The sequence below is a fragment of the Monodon monoceros genome, unplaced genomic scaffold (assembly GCF_005190385.1).
Source record: "Monodon monoceros isolate NGI ecotype Baffin Bay Population unplaced genomic scaffold, NGI_Narwhal_1 Super_Scaffold_20, whole genome shotgun sequence".
NCBI classification, from domain to species: domain Eukaryota; kingdom Metazoa; phylum Chordata; class Mammalia; order Artiodactyla; family Monodontidae; genus Monodon; species Monodon monoceros.
The window spans coordinates 132,921,462-132,939,196 of NW_021703777.1; the positions used below are offsets into that span (position 1 = coordinate 132,921,462).

Below are 17,735 nucleotides of genomic sequence, written 5' to 3' on the forward strand. Positions count from 1 at the left end.
CCGTAAGGTTTGAGAAGTAGTGACTTGCTGGGAAATTTTGAGCCTCTGCTCCAGTGAGGTCGTGTGGATGAAATCTTCTTAAAGAGGTGCTCCTGGTGTAGCCTTGGCAGGAGGTGGTTGTAGCTTTGTGGTCCGTTATTGGGAAGTGGGGAAGGGGTTCCTTTAGATAAATTAGTAATACTTCTCGGTTATATTCACGTGTAAAAGATGTATAAGATATTAACGAATTAAGAAAAAGGAAGCTGACTGTGATTTTCCCATCAGAAACCATGGAGGCCAGCAGGAAGTGATTTCAGTATTTTTAAAGTGCTGAAAGAAAAGAACTATCAACCCCAAATTCTGTATCCAGCAAAAATGCCCTTCAGGAATGAGATAAAGGAAAACTGAGAGAATTTGTTGCCAGCAGATCTAAAAAAATTACTAAAGGAAGTTTTCCAGACAGTAGGGACATTATACAAGAAGGAAACTTGAAACATTAGGAAGGAAGAGGAACAGAAATGGTAAATGTCCACGTGAATACAGTAGACCATTGTTCTCTTAATGAGTTCTTTTAAATACGTTTGGTTTCAGCAAAAAGTATAATGTTGTATGGGGTTTTCAGCACACGTGGATGTAATACGTATTAGAAATAAAACACGAAGGAGGAGGGGATATGATGGAAAAGTTTCTACATTCCACTTGAAGTGCTAAAATATTGATACTAATTAGATTATGAAAAATATACATTGTAAATCTCAGATCAACCACTAAACTACACACAGAGAGAGTGAGAAACACAGTATGTTAAAATAGAATTCTCAAAAGTTCCAAGAACTGAAATCAAGATAGGAAAGAGGAAATAGAAGAAGGAAAAATAGAAAACAAATAAGATGGTAGGCCCAAATTGAAAGATACCAATAATTTACCTTAATGTAAATTGTGTGAGCATACCAGTTGTGTGTCTGAATGCTCAGTCCTGACAGATTGCTGTCTAAAAGAAATTCACTTCGGGCTTCCCTGGTGGCACAGTGGTTGGGAGTCCGCCTGCCGATGCAGGGGACGCGGGTTCGTGCCCCGGTCCGGGAAGATCCCACATGCTGTGGAGCGGCTGGGCCCTGAGCCATGGCCGCTGAGCCTGCGCGTCCGGAGCCTGTGCTCCGCAACGGGAGAGGCCACAGCAGTGAGAGGCCTGTGTACCGCAAAAAAAAAAAAAAAGAAAAGAAATTCACTTCAAATATAAAGTAGGCAGTTGAAATTAAAGGATGGAAAAAGATAACACCACCATGAAAACATTAGCCAAAATGAAGATTAGTATCAGAAAAAGTAGACTTCAGAGCAAAGAAAATTACCAGGGATAAGGTAAGGTAATTACCAGTGAAGACATAATGCTATTAAATGAGTGTGTACCTAATAAAAGACCTGCAAAAATACATGGTACAAAACCCAACAGATCTGAAACAGGTAGACAAATCCATAGTTACAACTGAAGTGTCAGCACCCCCTTTGTAATTGATAGAACTATTGACAGAATTAGCCAGGACATAGAAGAACCTACCGTCAGCGAGCCAGGCTACAGACATTTAGAGAACGCTCCACCCTCCAACAAGAGCACAACACACATTCTTTTCAAGCACACGTGGCTGGCCACCAAGATAGACCGTAACCTGCGTTATAAAAGAAACTGAATCGGAAAGGATTAAAATTACACAAAATACGTTCTCTAACCACAATGAAATTACACTAAAACAGTGATAGAAAGATAACAAGAACATCTCCCCAAACTTGGAAATTAAACAAGCAACATGCTTCTAAATATGTTTTGGAACAATAACGATGTCACAAGGAAAATGAGAAAATATTTTGAACTGAACAGAAACACAGTCTATCAAAATTTGTGGGGTGCAGTGCTTAGAAGGAAATTTATAGCATTAAACCAGTCAGATTAGAAAAGAATAAAGTTCTCCAATCTAATTTTCTACCTTAAGAAACTGTAAAAGGAGCAAATAAACCCAAAGCAAGCACAAGGAAGAAAATAATACACATAAGAACAGAAATCACTGAAATTGAAAGCAGAAAAATTAATAGTCAGTGAAACCAAAAGTTGGTTCTTGGCAATTATCAACAAAATCAAATGCTAACAAAACTGACAAAAAGAGAGGAGATCCAAATTATCAGTAAGAAGAATGAAAAAAGGAGATACTACTATAGACCCTGAAGAAATTAAAAGGATAATAAGAGAATGTTATGAATAACTCTTATGTACCTAAGTTTGATAACTTAGATGAAATGGTCCCTTTCCTTGAAAATCACAAATCACCAAAACTAACCCAGGATGCAATATATAACCCAAGTTGTCCTGTAATTATTAATGAAATGGAAATTTTAGTTAAAAGCCTCCCGCAAAAGAAATCTCCAAGCCCAGAGGGGGTTTCATTGATGAGTTCTCCTGCATATTTGAAGAAAAATAACACCAATTTTCGAAGAGGAAGGACTGACTCATGATATGAAGCCAGTATTACCCTGATAGCAAAACCAGACAAGGACAGTACAAAAGAAGCACATCGGAGGCCAGTATCCCTTATGAAGACACACGGCGTCCTCAACACGTTACCAGCAAATTGAATTCAGCAATACATTTAAATGTGGCATTTATCCAGGAGTGCAAAGCTGGTTTATTATTTGAAAATCAATCAGTGTAATCTATTGTTTTAACAATCTTGGGCAGATCTCACGGGTATTATCTGACTGTAGGAATCCAGTCTCAACAGGTTACGTATATGCTGTATGATTTCATTTGTATGATATGCTTGAAGAGATAAAGCTGCAGTGCCAGGAGTGGGTACTAAGGGAGAGCATGGACAAGGTTTTGGGGAGGATGGAACTGTCCTGTATCTTGACTGTGATGTCTATAAGACAGCGTGTTTTAATAGTCATAGAACTTACACACCAAAAAGCTAACTACATGTTAATTTAAAGAATAAAACTAACATGAATGAATGAATCAATCAAGCAGTTAGGGTACTTTTGACCCAGCATTTCCACTTCTAGGAATTTATCTTACAGCTGAGTTACTGCGTAGGTAAACTGATGGTTTTATAAGGGCATTGATTGCAAAAGATTGGAAGATTACAAAAAAGATTGATTAGAAAAGACCAGAAGCCATCTAAATGCCTGGTAGTAGGGAATTCGTTAAATTCCTAAATGCAATACAGTGCATACCGTAAAAAAGCAAGCTGAATAACCATTAGTGTGCTCTGTATGCATGAGATACATGCATATGCTCGTAAGTGCGGATACTGTATCAGGAAGGCCCCTTAGGAAACTGATAATAATAGCATTGCTTTGGAGAGGCGAATGAACTGGGGGAGGAGTTCACTGTTTACCCTTTTATACCTTGTGGATTTTATTTTGTGTGCATGTCTACTCTAAAAAAAGTTTTAAAAAAGTATGCAGAATGGTAGACAAAAAAGTGTTAAGGAATTTGGGCAAAGGACCACAAGACGAAACAAGAGCCTAATGGATACCCCAAACCACAGCTCACAAATTCCCATGTAGCTCGTAGAGGCACACTACAAATTTGACACTGAGCTTCCTAGCAGTAGGGCAAAGAGGGCAACTTTACCCAGTGAGTGGTGATCCAGAGTAGAAAGCTGAGCCTGTTCTGGAAAGTTTGGCTTGTCCAGGTGGTAGATGGCACACGTGTGCAGGACCAGGACCTTTCGGGTGAGGGTGAGTCTATCAGGAAATCACCTCATAAAATGTCTAATTGCTATTAATTTTGGATTTTAGAGAGGCAGCAAGTTAATTACGTATCAAATTTCTACATGATGCCTTTCTGGAAGAGAAAGAAAAGGGGGAGAGAGAAGAAAGGGAAATGGCAGCGTGGTCATTTAATTTGAACTTTGTTTTTATTCTATGGGTAGATTGTCTCCTACTGTTGTCGTGGCAACAGTTACTTGATCTGAGGAGTTATAACTCTCTTACCTCAGATGCCTTAATAATATAAACTGAAATTCTAGTGCATAGTGCTTCTTAAGGTTTGCTTGTTTTTCCTAATGTGGACACTTCCCCGTCAGTCTGAGAGGGCAGCATTCAGAGCACACTTTCAGTCTTACCGCTGTGGCTCCCAGGAAGAGACAGGAGTTCAGAGAACAGGAAATGGACAGATCTTTACTGGGACCACTAACAGTGCTGGGGTCAGAGGAGTCTCAGGCTTGGGAAGGCAGGGGCCCTGGGAAGGACTCTAACTTTGGGATCACAGAGCCCCTTGTCTGTGTCCTGATTCTGTCACTCATAGTCAGCTGTGTGACTTTAGGCCGCTGACTTGACTTTGCCTCTCTGACCTTTGGTCTCCTCCTCTGCAAAGATAATGCCCATCTTGCCTGTGCTCATAAAGGTTCAGTAGGATGAGGTGTGGGTGTTCCTGGAGCAGTGGTTGGTGTCCAGTGGGAGCTCAGTAAAGGTCAGTGGTTTCTCTCGTTCTGGTCTTACATCATGGCTACATCTTTACTCCTCTGAGTGGATAAAAACAAAAACTTTGCTGTTGCTCAGGCGTGTTCAGTGTGTTTGGGAACTCGCAGTTGCCAAAATCAGTCTTGGATTCCATCTGAAATGGCTTAAAAATTGGTTTTTTTTTCAAATTATAAAAAATAGTTCATGAAAAAATACCTGTAAAATACCCAAAGGATGGAGGTGGGCAGAATCAAACGGGAAAGCCCTCTTCACCCGAGACTCCACAGCCCCTTCCTGGTTGTAGTCTCTGACCGTTTAGTGCCCACCCTCCCAGGCCTTTCTCCGAGCCAGATTACGTTTGTGTACGTTTCACTCACATGCATACGTTTGTGAGAGAGTTGCGCAGCTTCTCTCTGGTGTGTACACGATCGGTTCTCAGGAGACCTGCCCTGCACTGACCTTGAAGGTGCTGTGGCCGGGGCTATTCGGAAGCGACTGTCCATGTTCTGAATCCACTTTCTGACCGACTCTGGGCTCAGGCGATAGTGTCTGCAGTTGGGTGGCCTGTTGAATAAGCTGAACCAGAAAAGCACGTTTCCTGGAAGTAGCTGAATCGAGGCAGCTTCCTAGGAAGGCCTGGGGAGGTGGCCCTTGGGAGCTTTCAGATACTTTTGCCCTTCCCCGAGCAATTTAATGTGTTGATATGAAAATACTGACAGCCAAAGAAAACTGCTTTTTTTCACATTGATCTAATTCCCGATGGAAGGTTGAGATTTTAAAGTATTAGATAATCTCTAAACACTGTTGGATCAGCAGGGGAGACGCTTCTTGGGTCTTTTCCAGGCCCGGCCGGCTTGTCTTGGGCTGTGGTGCGTGGTGCAGGGCCCGGAGCACAGCGGGCCTTCCCGAGGAGGCGTCATCGGCAAGCGCCTGCGTAGACTTGGAGAAACCTCAGATTTGAGAAGAGCAAGGCTGTTAGCCTTGCTTTCCTTCGAGTTAAGTTTCCTCTAAACTCCCCTTTAAGTTGCTTGTCTAAGTTGGACTCAGAATATTACTTAACATCTTGTCAGCGTGTGGAAGCACTTTGGGTGGAGTCTTCTCTTTGGTGCTGGAAACTCCGTGATATCCCTAATTAATAGGTAAGTGATGCATTTGTTCCTTGATCTTATGCCTGTGTCTGGTAGTTAACAAGGCCTTAGGGCCACAAAGGGAACACTATTTTGGGATCCTAGTTCAGAGGCAGTGCATCAGGGGAGTTGATAGGAAGAGGCCCTGGAGCCAGACTGCCTGGGTTTAAATCCCACCCTGCATCTGACCAGCTGTTTACTTAACTGGGGAAGTTACTCAGAGCCTTAGTTGCTGCATCTAGGGAGAAGAGGGGGGTAGGGGGGATGATGGTGATAGTACCTATATTCGTTTCCTGTTGCTCCTGTAATAAATTACCACCAACTTGGTGGCTTAAAACAATTCAGATTTATTCTCCTATAGTTTGGGGGTCAGAAGTATGAAATGAGTCTTCCAGATTAAAATCCAAGTGTTGGCAGGGCTGGGCTTTTTAGGAGCTCCAGGAGAGAATCTGTTCTTTCCTTTCCAGATTCTATAAGCTGCTGGCGTTCCTTGGCCACATTTCTGTTCCCATCAACACACTGCCTTCCCCTTCTATAGTCACATCTCCCTCTGCTTCCATATTTTTTTTTAAAAATAAATTTATTTATTTATTTTTGGCTCTGTTGGGTCATTGTTGCTGCTCATGGGCTTCCTTGAGTTGCAGCGAGCGGGGGCTGCTCTTCGTTGCGGCGCACAGGCTTCTCGTCATGGTGGCTTCTCTTGTTGCGGAGCACGGGCTCTAGGTGCGTGGGCTTCAGTAGTTGGGGCTCGCGGGCTCTAGAGCACAGGCTCAGTAGTTGTGGTGCACGGGCTTAGTTGCTCCGCGGCATGTGGGATCTTCCCAGATCAGGGCTCGAACCCGTGTCCCCTGCATTGGCAGGCGGATTCTTAACCACTGCTCCACCAGGGAAGTCCCTGCTTCCATCTTTTAAGGACACTTGTGGTTATTTTGGGCTCACCCAGATAATCGACGATAATCTCCCCATCTCAAGGTCCATAACGTTAATCCCATCTGCAAAGTCCCTTGTGCCATGTAAGGTAACAGTCACAGGTCCCAGGGATTAAGACATGGGCATGTTTGGGGGCCGTCACTCAGCCTAGCACAGTACATACCTCATGGGATTGTTAGGGTTGAATGAGACTCATCGGGTCCTAGCTCAGATGCTCCCTCCTAGGTGGTGTCTTCTAAGAAGTTTTCCCTGACCACCCCGTCTGAAGAACCACCCACTGTCGCCCCATCCGTTGTCACTCTGTCACAGAACTCTCAGGTATTTTCTGCACAGCCCATGAAACCTAGGACCAGACCTTGTTTGGTTCTCACTTTATCTCCAGGGCCCAGAATAGTAAGTACCTAGCTTTAGTGAATGGTTAATACAGGTTTGTTAAGTGGATGAAAGTCAAAATTTCAAAACATTCCACTTTGTAGACTTTCTTCTTATCTCTATGACAACAGAGACATTTCCCCATATCATTAAATATTCTTCCATGATCTCATTTTTACTCACTAAGTAATGGCCTTTGTGTAGCTGTATCATGGTTCACTTAACCAGTCTCCCAGGTTGAAGTCGTTCCTTCAGTGACCTTTTTTTTTTTTAATAGATTTATTTTATCTATGTATTTATTTGGCTGTGTTGGGTCTTCATTTCGGTGCGAGGGCTTTCTCTAGTTGCGGCGAGCGGGGTCCACTCTTCATTGCGGTGCGCGGGCCTCTCACTGTCGCGGCCTCTCTTGTTGCAGAGCACAGGCTCCAGATGCGCAGGCTCAGTAGTTGTGGCTCACGGGCCCAGTTGCTCCACGGCATGTGGGATCTTCCCAGACCAGGGCTCGAACCCGTGTCCCCTGCATTGGCAGGCAGATTCTCAACCACTGCGGCACCAGGGAAGCCCTTCAGTGACCTTTTGATCCTGTGAAACCTGGTGGTCTAGCAAGGTTGGGTTTGTCAGCCTGTCTCTTACGATGCTGCATCAAACAAATCACCCAGTCTTACCTCCTTGATCTCAAAGGATAGAGACAACAATGTTATAGGTTAATCAAATAAGCAAGTAAATCCAGTGTGCTGGTGGAGATACAGGAAGCAGGGGGATGAGTGCTGGTTAACTCAAAAACTTCAGGAGGAAGAATTCTTTTCAGGTGGATTAAGATAGAAGTCACATCTAATGCCAGATTGAGATAGAGAAAAAGCCTCTGTTAACGTCTTATTTTTGCTTTAAGTTTCAAAATTGAGTAAAAGTCAACCTGTCATCACATGGTATAATAGTTAAACCTTTATGAATGGTACCCAGTTCCGAAATATATGATGGAAACCGTTGGTAAAGTAACCTGCAGGTTACAGCCTGTCAGAGGAGATAAGCAGTGTGCTTTGGAAGCACATCTTAATGTGTATTTAACACATGCTTAATGCGTCTGTCTCATATTTACATTTAGTGAGCCTGTGGGCCCCGGTTGGCTGATGTCTACAGTATGCATAGCACTACGTGTTGGTAAGAGGCGTGGAGGGGCTGAGAACCCACGCCTCGCTGTGAGAAGGACGCCAGCTCTCTTCCAGTTGCAGGAATTATTCCTGGAAAGTCACCAGTAACTCCTCAGGCCGGGTCAGCTGCCTCCTGGGGCTCCTGGAGCCCTCAGATTTCTCTCAGTCATAGGACCGAGCACCCGTATAGTGTGGTAATTGTCTGTTTGCTGGTCTGTGAGGGACTTGAGGGCAGGGACCTTGTTCATCTTTATTCTTAAGGCCAAGCACCATAAGTGCTTATTGGACGGGTGCAATGAAGGATGGAACAGTGATGCTGAGCGTCTCCTCTGTGCCGTGTACTTTGTTAGCAATCAGCGTGGAGAAGACTACAGTAAGGCCCCGCCCTCAGAGGTTTCACAGTCTCTTGAGGGAAATAAATATTAATCAGAGAGTCATGTAATTACAAGTTGTGATTAAGTGCTATGAGAAAACAGAACCTGATGTTACGAGAGAGAGGAACCAGGGCCTTGCTGTAGTTTACATGGTAGGGCAGGAAGTGTTTCTGTGGGGATGTGTATTTAAGATGAGATCTAAAGGATTGGTCATCAGCCTTCTTACTGGTTTATTCCCCTTGTGAAGAAAAATTTCAAACCTGGAGAAGGGTTCAAGGAATAATTTAATGATGAACAGCCATATATGCTCCACTTAGATTGAACAGTTGTTGACATTTTTCCATATTCACTTATTGTGCCTCTTTCTAGTTTTAAAAAATGGAATCATTTGAAAGTAAGTTGCAGATATCATGACATCTTATCCATAAATACATCAGCATTCATTCAGCTCTCTACACAACCATGAAGGTGTTATCAGGCTTAAGAAAATTATCAGTTAATTTCCATAATAGCATCTTACCATGACCATGTTCAGACCATGTTCGTGACCAGATCATGTTCTGCTTTCTCTAGTTACACCAAACTGTTCTTTATGAACCAGCCTCCAATCAGGTTTGTGTATTGCCTTTAGTTATTTGTCACTTTATTCTCTTAATAGAAAACAGTTACTCTACCATTCTTTCATGACATTTACCTTTTTTTTTTTTTTGAATGATCATGTTAGTTAAAGGTTCATTTAACCCATTGAGGAGAAGCATTAAATCAGTTAAATGAACCAGTAAGATGGTAAAATTGATTCCAAAGGCATTTGAGGAACTAGGTATTTATAGACATAAAACCAAAAAAGTTAGAATAAGGTTGCTACATTAGATTTAAGAAAACATCATCTTCAGAGTTATCTATTCTATTGGACATAAATCCACAAGTTAATATGTCACTTCACAGTGTCTGGGCTCTAATAGAGTAGTAAGTAGCACAGGCACATTCTCCTAGAGAATTAAATAAACCTCAGGCAGGCGTATTAAAAACGCACACGTATAAATGGAAAAGGCACCTCTCCTCCATGCTTTTGTCTTATTTCCAAATTTTGAATAATTTTTTTATAACAAGGCTTTCCCTAATCATTCCAGCCAGAATCAGCCTCTCCAGTTTTATCCTATTACTTTTAAAAAATGGCTTTATTGTGGTATAATTTTTATACCATAGAATTCACTCATTGTACATGTTCATGACTTTTAATAAACTTTTGTCGCTATGCAACTGTCACAGCAATCCGGTTTTAGAATATTTTCACCCCTCGACAAAGTCCCCTCACGCCTGTTTGCAGTGGATCTCCGCTTCCGCCTCCAGCTCCAAGCAAACGTCAATTTGCTTTCTCTCTAGAGAAAGAAATTTCATATAAATGGATTCATGCACATTACCTTTTGTCTGGCATCTTTTCACTAAGCACAATGTCCCTGAGGCTCACCCGTGTGGTGTCCATGTGGTAGCATGTATCAGTGCCCTTTTCATTGTTGCGTCAGTGCTGTTTATCCATTCCTCGCTTAATGGGTTTTTGGAATTTTTTTTGGTGTTGGGCTTTTATGAATAATGCTGCTGTGAACATTTGCAGGCAAGTCTTTTTGTGGATGTATTTTTTATTTCTCTTGGGTAGGTTCCTAGGAGTGTGGTAGGTGTATATTGAACTACGTAAGAAACTGTCAGATTGTTTTCAAAAATGGCTGCAACTACTAGTGACTTATGAAAATTCCAGATTCTCCACATTCTCGCCATCACTTGTCATTGTCTGTCTTCTCGATTATAGCTTGATGGACATTGTAGGCTCCTTCTGAGTGAAGAAGTTTCTGGTGGCAACTTGGTAATGCTATCATCCAGAAAATCAGCTGTGGAAAGCGTGGTACCATGGTCTGAGGACTTGTGAGTTCTCTTCCGGAAGGAGAGTCTGTGTTGTCTCAAGCCCAGTTTGTTCAGCACTTGGACATTGGACCCATGGGCTGACCAGAAATAATTTTGACCTTATGCAGATTTTAAAGACTTAAAACATTGAGGTATGCGCTCCAGACAGTGTGCTCTTCAGTTAGTTTTGTTGAATGTTTATCAAGATGCTTCTGGCACCCCCCTGGGGATATGTTCTGCCCCTTCCCAGTCAGCCCCCGAGAAGCAGTCACGAGGCAGATTTCCATCATCAGGTGTTTCTGTGTGCACCCTGACGCTTTGATTGAACTGATCTTACTGTGGAAAACATTTGACCCGCAGTAGCGTATAAAGAAGAGAATAAAATGGCTCATAATCACTCCACTACCCAGAGGTTACTAGTGTTACTATTTTTATGTAGTGCCTTCCGGTAATGTACTTGTGTCATTTTTTAGAAAATCTCACAAAGCAGAGCTTTGGCGTACGTTGTTTGGCGTGTCACCGCTTCCTTTTTGGAGTGTACGTTTTCCAGCGTGATATTTGTGTGCTGAGGACGCAGCCTAACTCGCTTAGCGCGAGCATTTAGGCCCGGTTTGTATCGCGGGCGGACATCCCGCGTCTGGACTCCCCGCCTGCGTGGGCACGTCCGGTGTCTGGAGGGCGCCGCGCGACCTTCCCTACCGGGGCGTCCAGAGGAGGAACCCCTTGGGACTTGGGGGGCCCGGGTCCTCCCCCAGCCCCGCCCGGCGCCCAGGGTCCCGGCGAGCCAGGCCTGACGCGCCGAAACCGAGCCGCGGATCGGCTGCGCGGCATCTGCGCGCGATTGAGCGGCCTGCCGCCCCCGCCCGGCAGCCGGAGCCGCCGCCCGAGGTCCCGCCGCGGAGCCCCGCTTGCTCGCTCGTTCGCCCGCTCACTCGGGCATGGAGCCGCCGGCCGCGCGCCTCTGAGCCCCGCGGCGTTCATGGTGAGTGGGGCCGGGGCCCCGCCCGCGCCCCTCCGGGGGTCTGCCCGCCCGTCACCGGCCGGAGGCCCCAGCGTGGGTGCGCCCGTGTGCGTGTGTGTGTGTTACACGCATCTGTTCCAACGAGCTGAAGCTTGCATGTGGCCGCGGTGATGCGCCTTCCTCCCCCCTGCCATTCTTTGTCTGTGATTCCATGTAATTTCCTCACAGGGTTGAGTTTTAATGGGTACAGTGGGGGACTGTAGGAGAGAGAGCCAGCGCGTCCTAATTCTTACCACCCAGAGGGGGATCGCACCCTGTGTTCAGACTGAGGTCAGTCCAGGCCAGGCACCCCTCTTAGAGGCCTGAATGGCATTCATTGCCCATGATCCTGGGGGCAAGAAGCCTTTGTACGGAGCTCAGGCTGTACCCCGTTTGCTCAGGGTCCGAGTAAGGTGGTCAGATCGTAGCAGTAACCAAGCTTGTTAAAACCCACAGTTCAGTTATAACACATTTCATTCACCAGTCCACAGGTGAACTTCTGTATTCTACATGTTTTGTAAGTAACATGACAATTAGAAAGGTCCCCTGAGAGTTGCTGTCCCAAATGCCAACATTTCTGGTAACCTAGACGATGCTTTCTGGGAAAAAGACTGTGGTGAGGAGAGAAAAGAGTTGAAGTCTGAGGAGCCCTTCAGAGGATTCCGGAGGGTCCTTCTTACTGTGAGGTCAGCCTCATTGGTCACCAGTACTGTCGTTTTGGAAGTCCCAGCATTTGTAAGACCTGTTCAGGCCACTCTTAACCACTAAAAATGGCAAAATAGAACAGATCTTGCCCCAGATTGTGAGACAACACCCCTCTCCCCGCAAAAGTTGCTTGTTATAAATGGCAAAGTGTGACGCCAGCTGCAGTGTTCTGGGCTCTTTACTTTCATCTACTCTTCACAACCTTATTAAGCACCGCTCTTAGCGGGAAGTGTTGTGAAAAGTAATTTTGCAGCAAAATAATGACAGTAATACTCCCTGTCGTTTTGAGGCACCTGCTATGGCCATGTGTCTTTCGTTAATTCATTCTCATTTAATAGGTGGGGAAGCAGGCTTGGAGGGGTGAAGGAACATGCCCAAGGTCACGCTGCCGTTGGTGATGACCTGGAGGTGATGGTTCAGACCCAGGCCTGCCGCCAACTCACAGTGCTTCCCCCGCAGGGTCCTCAGCCGGTGCCCACAGGGTTGCCGTACTCTCTGTCCCTCACGCTGGTTTCACGTCAGTCTGTTAATAGGTGCCACGTGGTCACCTGCTATGCTTTATTCCAGACGTACCTCTAAAACCCCCTGGTTATTTTAAAAGGCTAATCTTGATGCTGTAACCAGTTGAGTCCAAGGCTTACGCACAGGTTTTAACTGATGAGCCTCTCTCCTTGTAGCTAACATAGATTTCCAGGAAGCCAGGGGGCTTCTGTTACCACGTTTGGGCGTAATTGGCTGTCTTTTACAGCACTCTTCCAGTTCTGTGAGTAGCAGTGACACCCCTCTTGTCATCCTACCAGGAGCACTTTGTTTTCACTGTTTGAGGATCTTGATCTTCTCCTCTTACACAGATGTCTGTCGAGGTGGACATTTTTTTCTTTTCTTCTTCAACTGGCAGATTATAACTTTATTTAGGGGTCTAATGCCCCATCCTTATCTCCAGCACTGTTCAGATCATGCACATGATGTAGGCCTTGCCACTGGATGTATCTAATGGGCTCGTCACACCTCACACTGTTTACTTTCTGGCTCTACCCCAGTCTAGCTCTTCCTTTCTCTCTCTCGCTTGGTCTTGGCTTGTCCCGTCAGCTCTGGGAGGCTTGTTGTTGAGACCATGAAGTCTAGAACAGAACTTGGACTCGGCGTCATTCCCCACGTAAAGCGTTCATGCTCGCTCACAGAGAAGCCTGTCGCCGTCATCTCCTGGCTGCTGCTTGTGCTGTCGGGATGCCCCTCCTTCACGGCTTCCAGCCCAGCTCTCCCCTGTCCTTTGTCCATTGAGATGGCACCCTTTATGAGCTGTTTTCTTTGATTCCCTCCAGCCATAGGTGTCCTGTCCTTAGGGCTCCCACATTTTTTATCGTCTGCTCTGGTTTCATAGCCTCTGCTGGCATCGTACTGCCCCTGCTAGAGTGAGTGAGCCCTTCAAGGTGGGGTCTGCAGGTCTGCTAAAGTGCCAGGCCCCTTCACAAATGAGCTCCTGGCCCCTGTGTGGAGTTGAGGCTCTGCTCAGCTGCCCTGGTGTACTGCTTTTTTCCTGAACCTTTGCTGCATCGTCAGACCACAGCCGCACTTAGCCCCCAGTTGGGTGCAGTAGGCTTTGTTTGCTGCTGCCTCTCTGGTGTTGGTCTTACCTTCCCAGCAGGATACAAGGCACACCACTCTGGGCAGGGACTGTGACCTCTTCTAAATTAGTGACTTGTAAACTTTTTATTCTGACACAACACCCCAGCCCCATCCCCAGGTTAGAAAATTTAGGTTGAGACTCATTTCTCTCAAGAAGGCATAGCTATAAGTAGGTATAGAACTGAAACAAACTGTCCTTACTATGTGCACTCTGTATTTTTGTGTTGTTTGATTTAAAAAAAATACTGTCGTGACCAGTAAAACTGATTTGCCACTAGAACTTTGCCGAACCCTATTCTAAATTGCCTCTAGGGTTATGCAGCGTGCTGGAATCTGTAGTGGTTCCTTGAATGGATGGTTTATGCTGCTTAGCCTGCAGGACTTGTGGTGAGCACAGCAATGAATGGTATTGTTACTTGGTTTAAACCAAGAGACTTCACCTTGATCCCATAAGGGCCCCAAGAGGAGAAGAAACTTTGGAAGGATGAGTTGCACCGGGGCTGGGCCGACCCCACCATTTGCCTGGCACACAGAAAGGGCTCATACTTCATGGGCAGCCGTTGAATGTTTGTCTCGTGATCTCATCATCACAGGAGTCTTCACAGTTGCTACCGTTTTATAGCCGAGAGAGAAGCAAGATGATTTGCCCCAGATCAGAGCCAGGACTTAGATTTAGAACTCAGTCTTTTCGCTTCCAAAGCCCTAGCTCTTGCCGTATCACATGCTGACCTCGGTGTTGATAACTCACAGCTGAAAGTTGTCTGTCCTGAGAGTGAATCGTCCCCTTTCTTGTTCCTGAAGTTGGTTTGTCTGGCTTGGAAGATGAGCTTACTGTCGACCCCTCTAGGTAGCAGTGTGAGAACTACATTTGGAGTAGGATCTGTTAACAATTTCCAAAGCCATTCGTATTCTGAAATGCCATTTAGAATTTTGAAAAGGCTTTCCCTGGGATTTCAAGTATGGACAGGCCAGGCCTCCTTTTTTTTAAATCATGCAGGGCTCTGTGTGGTTAAAACATAAGTATTTGCCTTGCACCTGCGCTTAATTCACTATTACAGGTTTGTGTCATAGTTGAAAGCTTCATTTAGACTGAATATAAATGATTAAACTGGATCATGCATTCTAGCGAGTGGCAGTCTGCGGTGAGCAGTGCAGGGGCAGAGCCAGGGTGCTTGCCTCTGGTCCAGCTCCTCCAGCCCCAGCCCGGCCTCCACCTTATGGCAGCTCCTCTCTCGGGGTTGTGGGGAGCTAGTGTGAAGGGCAAGTTGAGCCAATTCCGTGTGTGTAAAGTGCTTGGCCCGTTGCGACTGTGCTGCTTGTTACCGTTTGTGATGGAGCCTCCGAGCTCTAACTGAAGAGACTGATTTTTTTAAAATCACAAATCAAGGCATTTAATTAACTTTACAACGCGTCTTCGTATCTGTGCTCTTTGCAGACCTTGCAGGGCTCCTTGATTGTTGTTTGGCCATAGAGCATTTTTTCTGCCTTATACAGTTTCAAGCCCGAGGAGAAAAAGGGTCACGGCAGACAGCAGCCAGGGCCAGCCTTTACGGAGCGCTTCCTCTGCACCGAGAGGCTTGTGCTGACTGCTTCACAAGCCTCTGCCACTCCTTAGACAGCCCTCTCTGCTAGGTGCTGTTTCCCTTTTTGCAGATGTGGAAATGAGGTGCAGGGATTCTAAGCTGTGCTTTGCCGGGGGTCACAGCTAGTTCCTGGTGGATCTGAATTTGCTCCCAGGCCCGTCTGGCCCCAGAGACCACACTTGACTTGAGTAGGACCTGGCCTTTTCCCTCCAGAACTGCACACCTGTTTGTTGAGTATATCCACAGGAGAGGTTGGGCCTGCGCAGAGTGGCGGAGTGGGGAGTCCTGCAGGCCCAGCTCCTTGCTGGCTATGGACTTGGGGGCAAGTCACTTCACTCTGAACCTCAGTGGGCCTACCTGTCAAATGCGGTGACACTTGCCATAGAGATCGTTATGGAGATAAAGTTAAACTATGTGTAAAGCACACAAAGCAAGTGGAGGTGGGCATCCGCATGCTGGGGCATCTGACTTCGGGCCTCAGCATCTTTGGCCTTGGCATATAGCTCACTAGACCAGCATCAGCAAGTAAGTAGCACCTTACAGGGCGTTCGCTAACAATTCTTGTTAATATGCAGCGTGCCTCAGGATCTTTCTCAGCACACAACTTTTGGTAGATTTCCTATAAAATACAAGATTTTACGTTGGGTACATATGTAGAATCTGATGGCTACACATGGTACTTCGGACGGCTGTTCAGTAGCATGTGAAGTTGCAGCTGAGCGCTTGGCACGTGGAGGTGCTCAGATGTTTGAATGGATGACAGAGTGAGTCCATTTTCTCCGCTTTGGGTGAGTGGAGGTCGTTTTAGATTTTAATGGAACCATTTTACACCAGGGTAAACAATGTTAAGACCCCTAACCTTGTACCTCCAGATGTACAGAAATTGCCCCACCCACCTGTTTCTTGGTGCACACGCTTCTCATAGCCTGTGGGTTTTGAGGAAAAAATTTTTTCTTTTAACTTTTTAGAAGCCTCTATAGGCTTTCCTGGCTGAGAGAATAATTGTTTGCCAAGTAATTTTACCAGTAACACCCCACTTGACAACTAGTGTTAATAAAATTCATTTAGCAATTCATCACTTTCCACTCCTGATACTGCTTCTATTGTATCGGGAGTGGTTATTTAAATCTTAGTTTAAACTACTCGGTTGTTTGTCCTGTCTTCCCAGTTAGGTTGCCTTCCCTTAAGGGAGGTTCCTGAGAGCCTTGTCTGTAATAGGCAACAAGAGAACACTGTTTTTTTATTTTTGCAGAGGGCTAAGGGTACACTTGCACAGGCACGCATACACACACAGTTTCAGAAACTGGACTCTTTGGCACAGATTACTTGGCTCTCCTGAACTCTGCTGGTTGGGTGTTTGGAATGTGGGTCACCAGGTGTGACTGAGGTTTTGTGGTTGCAGCTCATAGGACGAATTAATGACCTGGAAGTGTGGAGGCCGCTCATAGATTTCCAGGGCATGGCACAATTATTCGTGTAACAGCTTGCAGTGATGGCTTCACACAAAGATGTTAAAGAATTTCTTTCTTGACGTTTCTGCTTTAAGAAAATGAAACAGCTTTAATCATCTTTAAGCAAAAGATTTTTAATTTTTAAGCCCATCCTCATTTCAGGCAAGGTTTGAAAGGCAAACAAAAATAGATAAAATGCTGTGGGGTAAAAGGAAATGCATTAGAAATTTAGGGTGGGAGTGGGAGATGAAGCCGGGGTGGGGGTCAGATGAATGCTAGAATTGGCTATCACTCTGACTCAGAGCTTCCCTGTGACCACTGCAGTAATCAGTTCAAATTTACGGTGTCCAGAAGACAGAATACACACCTCTTACCCAGAAGCAGCCTAGGAGACCCGAGTCGATGTTTGCGGGCCCTTAGCGGAGCAGCTGGGATGATGAGATCCTTAGTGACTTCCCGACCAGTATGGGAAGCCCACAGTCCCCATAACGTGATGGCCTGAACTGCAGAGCTGAACCCCTTTCATGGGCAGTTTTTCCTTCTAAAGAGCAAGAAATATTTTCAGTGCATCATCCTCAAAATCGACTTAAAGGACTTCATAACAAAACACCTTGCTTACTTTGAAAAGGGCTTCGTAATATCAGAATTGGCCGGACCTGGAGTTATCCCTGGTTTCTTTGTCCTAGGAATATGAAGACAAGGCTGGACGACCTAGCAGGCCACCCTCTCCAAAGCAGAATGTGAGGAAGCATCTTGACTTTGAGCCTCTTTCCACCACCGCACTCATCCTGGAAGACAGACCAGCGTGAGTCTGAAGAAGAGTCTGTGGAGAGTTTGTTTTCAGGGATAAGTACATTTGCTAGTCACCTTTTCATTAGAAAAGGGGAAGAAAAATTAGCACGTCACTTACTAAAAATGCGGGGCCCCTCTTCATTCCCTCCACTAATGTGTATTCTATATGATAGCATGACTAATTTGGAAAACTTTCATTTAACATAGAAGTTTTGATCAGGATTTTCCATTCAGGTGATTTTTTACTTTAATTTAGCATTTCCAAATGCTTAAATAGCTGTTATTAATTATAGTCTGGCT

The 17,735-nt window shown here is 45.2% G+C and overlaps 1 protein-coding gene across 9 annotated transcripts in view; it reads left to right on the forward strand.

Annotated features, from left to right (window-relative positions):
- The window catches only part of TBC1D14 (TBC1 domain family member 14), a 103,070-nt gene that overhangs the window by 51,760 nt on the left and 33,575 nt on the right, over positions 1-17,735 (forward strand). For 8 of the 9 annotated variants that reach the window (XM_029234768.1, XM_029234771.1, XM_029234766.1 and 5 more), the window contains one exon: positions 17,330-17,448. In XM_029234768.1, the coding sequence (XP_029090601.1) occupies positions 17,330-17,448 (119 nt within the window). Of the gene's footprint in view, positions 1-11,136; positions 11,261-17,329; positions 17,449-17,735 lie in introns of those variants that run through there. The other variant, XM_029234773.1, reaches the window with a different exon arrangement.